The sequence below is a fragment of the Salvelinus sp. IW2-2015 genome, linkage group LG18, assembly GCF_002910315.2.
Source record: "Salvelinus sp. IW2-2015 linkage group LG18, ASM291031v2, whole genome shotgun sequence".
Lineage (NCBI taxonomy): Eukaryota > Metazoa > Chordata > Actinopteri > Salmoniformes > Salmonidae > Salvelinus > Salvelinus sp. IW2-2015.
In genome coordinates, this window is record NC_036858.1 from 18,370,951 (window position 1) to 18,379,909 (window position 8,959).

General features: G+C 41.1%; 1 protein-coding gene across 1 annotated transcript in view; it reads left to right on the forward strand.

Moving 5' to 3' along the window:
- plcd3b (phospholipase C, delta 3b) overlaps positions 1-5,436 on the forward strand; it is a 68,857-nt gene extending 63,421 nt beyond the window's left edge. Inside the window, 2 exon segments of the mRNA XM_070448363.1 lie at positions 1,887-2,036; positions 2,127-5,436. Coding sequence (XP_070304464.1) covers positions 1,887-2,036; positions 2,127-2,329 — 353 coding nt within the window. The 3' untranslated portion in view covers positions 2,330-5,436.
- Positions 5,437-8,959: the final 3,523 nt, after the last annotated feature.

Below are 8,959 nucleotides of genomic sequence, written 5' to 3' on the forward strand. Positions count from 1 at the left end.
GCATCAGAGCTTAAAGAAGCCTAATTACCGTGACTATTTGTGGAATTTGACTGCCGTCATGACTCGTGACTGGCGGTAATACATTCATCGTAACAGCCCTAGGTCCTACTCCATTTCTCTTTACTTGCCCCGACACCACCTGTAGAACAGCAAAGTTTTCATTTAGCAAATGTTATTAATCCATTTATTTGTTTGTCCTAACAAAAAAAAACAAAAAAATCGAATACATTTGATCATTTCTGGGAGTAAGGAGTTCCAATGAACTGTAAGAGAACATGGGCAAGTTTGACATATACATACATCCCAAGATGTATGCCCATTGGTTGAGAGAGAGAAGGTGATAATTGCAAGAGTGTGCCCATTGGTTGAGAGAGAGAAGGTGATAATTGCAAGAGTGTGCCCATTGGTTGAGAGAGAGAAGGTGATAATTGCAAGAGTGTGCCCATAGGTTAAACAGCAAGCGTGAGGAATGTGCAATTATTGTTCCGTGCTCATATGCTATAAGGTAAATAGTTGAATGACATTCCGCACGTGGCTAATAGAAAAGAGGAGGAGAGACAATGCTAATGAGGAGAGGAGAGTAGAGACTATGCTGATGATAATAGTGTTTGTAAACACTAACTATTTTCATGACATAGACTGCTATGATTCCTTATTGWTGTCACTTMTGATATCCACTTCMATCAGTGTAGATGAAGGGGAGGGGACGTGTTAAAGAAGGATTTTTAAGCCTTAAGATAATTGAGACATGGATTGTGTATGTGTGCCATTCAGAGGGTGAATGGGCAAGACAGATTTAAGTGCCTTTGAGCGGGGTATGGTAGTAGGTGCCAGGCGCACCGGTTTGAGTGTCAAGAGCTGCATAGCTGCTGGGTTTTTAATGCTCAARAGTTTCCCGTGTGCATCAAGAATGGTCCATCACCCAAAGGATATCCAGCCAACTTGACACAACTGTGGGAAGCATTGGAGTCAACATGGGCCAGTATCCCTTTGGAATGATTTCGACAACTTGTAGAATCCATGCCCCAATGAATTGAGGCTGAGGGGAARGGGGTGCAACTKAATATTAGGAAGGTGTCCCTAATATTTTGTARACAGGTAACTGCCAAAATAATGGAAACACTTGAGTAAATGAGGGAAACCAAGTATATTGAAAGCAGGTGCTTCCACACAGGTGTGGTTCCTGAGTTAATTAAGCAATTAACATCCCATCATGCTTAGGGTAATTTATAAAATGCTAGGTAGGGCATTATTTTGGACATTACTTTGGTTACCATGGCTCTGCCCCGATAGGATGACAATGCCCCCATCCACAGGGCACGAGTGGTCACTCAATGGTTTGATGAGCATGAAAACAATGTAAACCATATGCCATGGCCGTCTCAGCCACCAGATCTCAACTCAATTAAACACTTATGTGAGATTCTAGAGCGGCGCCTGAGACAGTGTTTTCCACCACCATCAACAAAACACCAAATTATGGAATTTCTCATGGAAGAATGGTGTTGCATCCCTCCAATAGAGTTCCAGGCACTTGTAGAACCTATGCCAAGGTGCATTGAAGCTGTTCTGGCTCATGGAGGCCCAATGTCCTATTTTGGTGTTTCCTTTATTTTTGGCAGTTACATGGACATTCCCGCTATGCACATGCAGTAGAAGAGGAAGCAGTGTGAATTGTATTGTGCTTACTGAAAGAAGTAGTGAGCTATCCATTCAGGCCAGCCTTACTGATTGAACCTACGTTATCAACTACATTTCAATTTACTGAATAAACTGAAATTCCAATTGAAATAGAATTGAGCCCAAACCTGATGTACGAATAGAAGATACCCAAAAATAATTCTGCATTGAACCCTTCGCTCTCCCCCTTTCCTATGGTTTGTCAGGGTTTAACCCTCGGTGGGACTGTACCTTCAACTTCACTCTGCATGTCCCTGAGCTGGCTCTGGTGCGCTTCATGGTGGAGGACCACGACTTCACCTCCAGAAACGACTTCCTGGGACAGTTCACCCTGCCCTTCACCAGCCTCCGCACAGGTGTGTGTGTCAAAATAACATATCTTACTGTTTAGACTATAGCCAATAATCAGTTTGTCTGACCTTTCACCTCTGCCTTCTCGCCCCCAGGTTACCGTCATGTCCACCTGCTGAAGGTCGATGGTTCCAGCCTGTCACCCACTTCTCTGTTCATCCACGTTAAGGTCACCCCCTGCCACAGTAGCCCCTCCAAGGCCTCAGCCAAATCTCCGTCCCCAACCAAGATCGTAGCCATATCACCAGCCATATCTCCGACCACGTCCCAAGCCAAATCACCAGCCAAGAAGCATTAAGTCTTTCCCCCGGCTTCACCAAGTAACCCAGGGTTAAGATGAAACTCATTCTGTCCTCTACTCTTTTTTTTATGGTGCAGTAAACATGGTTGCAGTCCATTCCCATTTCAATTGAGTTAATTCTGCCTCTGCTTCACTCACAGTATTATTTTTTTTAAAGAGAACATGAAAACGAACCACTGTTCTTGGTTCCTCCCAACTTGAGTGATCTAAGTAGTGGGCCCAAGTGAAAACTGTCTAGACCATCAACAGTGTGGATGTCCTACTGTATACCATTCATTATCTAACAGCATATCTATAGTAATGAAGGTAATGAACTTCGATCTCCAGTATTCTGTGAAACTACTGGACCAGGATCTCTGGCTGTCTGTTTTGTGTGATGATTGGACCAAACACAAAAAGAGTTACCAACCAATAGCCAGCCAGGGTATTGGGTCAATGGTACATCCCTCCACAACAGGTAAACCGTCCAAACAGAACTTTGCATATTTGAAGCATATAAAAAGGACTGTTATAATAAATTATTATTCACCAGTATTTTTAAAGAATCACATGCTTACAAGCGTGTAACGTATTTGTTCCTTACAGAGAAGATCACTCTATACCGTCCCTGGATTCAATTCTGTCACGATTTATGGCTATAATTCATCAAAGGATTTATCAGTTTTCCGAGCCGAGACATCTTTAGAGATGTAACCATATAGAAGTTAGATTTTATATTTCTCATTTTCATATTATACTTTAGTTATCTAGTTGTTGTAGATAGATATAGTTATTGTAGCAATACTAGAATATGCACTATAGTAGATCTGTTGCCTTTTTGTAGCACGTTTTGAAGATATGAAAGATATTTACAATATGTTTGTAGCATTTCAGATTGGTCTAAGATTTTTTTTWTTTTTAAAGACTAACCAGGTCCATGATGTTTTCAATTTTTTTTTTAATGACATCCCTGTTCAAGTGAAGTTCAAGTTCAATAGGCTGTGTCTCAATAGTTGGAAGTCGTTTCTTATCCTGTGTCCTTATGTCCATGATGACCGTTCAGGCTGGACATGTCAAATGAAGTGTACCTTTCCTGAAAGCCTTGTAGCTAATGTGGAACTTTATAATTTTTCTGACGACCCAGACCATGGCACTTGAAGAACAGCAAAGTGCATTGTTTGACAAATCTAACTTGTTCAAGCACAGAAGATTGTTTTTAGAATTGTTACCCTCTGGCAGCTGTGCGTCTGGGTTGTCGAGAGGAATAGCATGCCTCGTTAGCTAAGGAAAGRCGGAAACTCACACGAGTGCCATTGATTTGAGTCCATCCGCCTATCAGTGATTAAGGAAAGGAGATGAAMGAAAAGGGTAAAGGAAAGGAGAAAAGTAAGTCATTTTAGAGTATTGAGACAGCCAGGTGTACTGTAGAAAGATGTTATTGAGACTAAAGATGACAATCTTCAACTTGGYAKAAGAAGTGAGGTTAGTTTGAGACTCTAGCCTTTTTAAATGTTTMAAAGTGATTTCAATGATTTTAAATACATTATCTATTGTCCATAATGTATATCATGTCATCTTTGAAAGAAGGGTTTTAACAACAATCTTCTTGTTTATTACCCAGATTAGTTTTGTTGTAGAATTATTGAATAGACAATTTCTATACATATTTGCTGTAATGTAAACCAATAACATCCATTTTAGAATGCTTTTTAAGGAATATGTTTTTYTAATAGTTTACATTGTGTCTCAGAGTAGGAATGCTGATCTATGATCAGTCTTGTCTTTTAGATCCTAATGAATAAGATTTGATGGACAGGGGGGACCTGGTCCTAGATCAGCACTCTGAGATGCTTTATGAGTACGGGCCCTGGTCTACTCCTCATTGGTATTGTATGGATTCAAAGAGAGATGTGATGTTTGTGTAAAAGACCGAAGTGAAGTTGTGAAAATGTCCTTCTGTAGCAAAGATAAGGAGAAAAATGTATACTGTAATTGTTGTGCAAAATACAAACACCCATGTCACGCTATTATATATGGTATTTATTGCACATATTTTYGCTATAGCTTATTTATTTTGTACAGTGATTTTCCAAGGCAATGAAAAGTATTGTTTTAACTCGAGGACACTTTCAGGTTTCCATTACCAAACATATTGTATCAACGACATGGACCTAAGTGTTCACACAAAATGTGATTGAAAAAAAAAATGTCACTGAAGGAGATGGAGTATATATTGGATGATGATGATGATGATAATGAGGTGGAGGAGGAGGTTAACGGTTCAATTCACAAAACTGACTGGGAAATTACAGTACAAATGTGTTATGTATGTTAGGTTTATCCTTTAGTTCTATTGTATTTTTGCTCTATTCAGTTCTATTATATGACATGTTATCGTCCAAAATACACTTCTAAATGCCTTTTCTCTTTCATTCTTCTGTATTGTATGGCATATCMTTTAAAAAACTGTGTCATCCATCTTCCATTATCAGCGTTTCTGCATGTAATACAGGTCTGCTAATATAGGATTATTAAAGGCCCAGTGCACTACTTTTGCCCCCCCAAAAATTCAGGGGGTGCTGCAGCATGCTCAGCACCCCTACTTCCTGRRGCAATGCGTATGTTTATTGTAGGTTGTTCTTTTTAATGACCTCTTTCATAGTGTTTTTTACTCTTGTACATTTCAGAACTTTCATTTCTTAACTTTAAGCTTGCAGTTATTGAATTCTGCTTATTTAAGATTTCCTATCATAGAAGATTTATTTACGTCGTGTGACTCGACTGGTACACTGACCAGGACGTTGGATGGTGTAGGCCGGGTGACCCAGYTGCTCTTGTGTCAGTTTTACATTTCCCTCACTAATGGTTAAGGTTAGGATTGGGGGAGGGGAAGCAGATCCTAGATCTGTACCAAGGGAAAACTTCACCCCGGGGGCATGTTGGATTCACAACACTGTCAGAATCTGGTGCTATGCAACAACAACAAAAATATACTGATAAAAAAGTTTGAGTCAAAAGAATTTGCGTTAATGCAATGTTTACAGTGTTTATTTCTGGCTGTAATAACTGAATCAATTAAAAACAAAAATAAAATAAATGAAAAGTGGTGTAATGTATCCTACAAAGTGTGGACATACTTGGCAATGGTWTTTTATTAGGATCCCCATGAGCTGTTGCGATAGCAGCAGCTACTCTTCCTGGGGTCCACACAAGACATGAAACATTAAATGATACAGAACATTAATAGACAAAAACAGCTCAAGGARAGAACTACATCAATGTAAAACATTTCAAATGTGGCCTACATATGTATCAGTACATACACACAATATCTAGGTCAAGTAGGGGAGAGGCGTTGTCRYGTGAGGTGTTGCTTTATGTTTTTTAAACCAGGTTTGCTGTTCACTTGAGCAATCTTTGATGGAAGGGAGTTCCATGCAATAATGGCTCTATATAATACTATACGTTTTATTGAARTTGTTCTCGATTTGGGGACTCTTAAAAGACCCCTGGTGACATGTCTGGTGGGGTAAGTGTGTGTGTCAGTGCTGTGTATAAGTTGACTATGCGAACAATTTGGAATTTTCAACACTAATGTTTCTTATAAAAACGAAGTTCATACAGCACATTTTTGAAAGATTTGATCATAGCATATTAGATACAGGATCTTATTCCTCAGACACCGGTATGCATTACCATTTAAAATGAACAGTGGCATTTTGTAGTGATACTGTAAAAGGCGTTGTAGGTTACTGCAGATGTTCTTGAAAAGCAGATGATGCTATACTAGTGTACTCAGTGCCACCTCTGCTTATAAGCAGACTATGCGCTGTGTGTAGGGCCTCACGGCTGCTAGGTGGCCCCAGAGCTCCAAAAAGGAACTCAGTCAGCYTCTCAACTTACTGTTGAGAGCAGTGGAGGCTGCTGAAGGGAGGACGGCTCATATTAATGGCTGGAACAGAGTAAATGAAATGGCATCAACACATGGAAACCATATGTGTTCGATGTATGTGATGCCATTCCACTGATTCCGCTCCAGCCAGTGCCACGGCCCGGCCCGTACTCCCCAGTTAAGGTGACACCAACCTCCTGTGGTTGAGAGTTAGAAAAGTGGAATACACAAGGTGCAATTTAGACATTTGTTTGTGCATCAGCACAAGTTATGTCAGTCACTGACAGTCACTCAATTAGCCCATGTCAGCAGTGCTCTGGGGTCCCCGATAAGCAGAGGGGGCCTAGATGCAGAGGGGGCCACCCGATATGCAGAAGGGGCCTTTTTGGGGCCTATACCTAATCTTGCTTTGGCCCCCACACGGGCTAGAGACGTCACTGAATGTACTGTATGTGCTACTCTTGTCTCTACCCAACAGGTCACGCTGTAAAGTCACACTGCTGATAAGCTGACCGTTGCTGCATCATTCAAATCAAATTCAAATCAAATCACATTTTATTGGTCACATACACATGGTTAGCAGATGTTATTGCGYGTGTAGCGAAATCATGCTTGTAGATCRGACAGTGCAGCAGTATCTAACAGGTAAAATCTAACAATTCCACAACAAAACCTAATACACACAATCTAGTAAAGGAATGGGATAAGAYTATATAAATATAAAATATATGGATGAGGAGTGACTGAGCGGCTAAGGTGCAATAGATAGTARAGAATAGATAGTGTAGGATARAGTATACAGTACATACAGTTGAAGTCGGAAGTTTACATACTCTTAGGTTGGAGTCATTAAAACTCGTTTTTCAACCACTCCACAAATGTCTTGTTAACAAACTATAGTTTTGGCAAGTCGGTTAGGACATCTTCTGTGTGCATGACACAAGTAGTTTTTCCAACAATTGTTTACCTACAGATTATTTCACTTATAATTCACTGTAACACAAATTCCAGTGGGTCAGAAGTTGACATACACTAAGTTGACTGTGCCTTTAATCAGCTTGGAAAATTCCAGAAAATGATGTCATGGCTTTAGAAACTTCTGTTAGGCTGAGTTGACATCATTTGAGTCAATTGGAGGTGTACCTGTGGATGTATTTCAAGGCCTACCTTCAAACTCAGTGCCTCTTTGCTTGACATAATGGAAAATCAAAAAAATCAGCCAAGACAAGTCTGGTTCATCCTTGGGACCAATTTCCAAACGCCTGAAGGAACCACGTTCATCGGTAAAAACATAGTCCGCAAGTATAAACACCATGGGACCACACTGCCATCATACAGCTCAGGAAGAGACGCGTTCTGTCTCCTAGAGATGAACGTACTTTGGTGCGAAAAGTGCAAATCAATCCAGAACAACAGCAAAGGACCTTGTGGAAGATGCTGGAGGAACAGGTACAAAGTATCTATATCCACAGTAAAAACAAGTCCTATATCGACATGACCTGAAAGGCCGCCCAGCAAGGAAAAAGCCACTGTCCAAAACCGCCATAAAAAAGCCGGACTACGGTTTGCAACTGCACATGGGGACAAAGATCGTACTTTTTGGACAAATGTCCTCTGGTCTGATGAAACAAAAATAGAACTGTTTGGCAATAATGACCATCGTTATGTTAGGAGGAAAAAGGGGGAGGCTTGCAAGCCGAAGAACACAATCACAACCGTGAAGCACGGGGGTGGCAGCATCATGTTTTGGCGATGCTTTGCTGCAGGAGGGAGTGGTGCACTTCACAAAATAGATGGCTTCATGAGGAAAGGAAAATGATGTGGTATATTGAAGCAACATCTCAAGACATCAGTCCGGAAGTTAAAGCTTGGTTGCAAATGGGTCTTCCAAATGGATGTGACCCCAAGCATACTTCCAAGTGTGGCAAAATGGCTTAAGGACAACAAAGTCAAGGTATTGGAGTGGCCATCACAAAGCCACGCCAATACCTTGAGATTATTCTGACATTTCACATTCTTAAAATGAAGTGGTGATCCTATCTGCCAGCTGGTCTGTGCATGCTGTGAGAACGCGGCTAGGGATGCCATCTGGGCCGGCAGCCTTGTGAAGGTTAACACGTTTAAATGTTTTACTCACGTCGGCCACGGAGAAGGAGAGCCCACAGTCTTTGGTAGCGGGCCGCATTGGTGGCACTGTATTGTCTTCAAAGTACACAAAGAAGTTGTTTAATTTGCCTGGAAGCAAGACGTTGATGTCCGCGAGGGGGCTGGTTTTCTTTTTGTAATCCGTGATTATCTGTAGACCCTGCCACATACGRCTTGTGTTTGAGCRGTTGAATTGCGACTCCACTTTGTCTCTATACTGACACTTTGCTTGTTTGATTGCCTTCCGGAGGGAATAACTACACTGTTTATATTCGGCCATGTTGCCAGTTGCCTTGTCATGATTAAATGAGGTGGTACGTGCTTTCAGTTTTGTGCGTATGCTGCCATCAATCCACGGTTTCCGGTTATACACGGCTGTGACAATAACCAAGGAGAGTTCTCTTGGGAGATAATATGGTCGYKATTTGATTGTGAGGAATTCTAGGTCAGGTGAACAAAAGGTCTTGAGTTCCTGTATGTTGTTACAATTACACCATGAGTCATTAATCATGAAACATACACTCCCGCCCTTCTTTTTACCGGAGAGATGTTTATTCCTGTCGGGGCGCGATGCACTGAAAATCCCGCTGGCTGTACTGACTCCGACAACA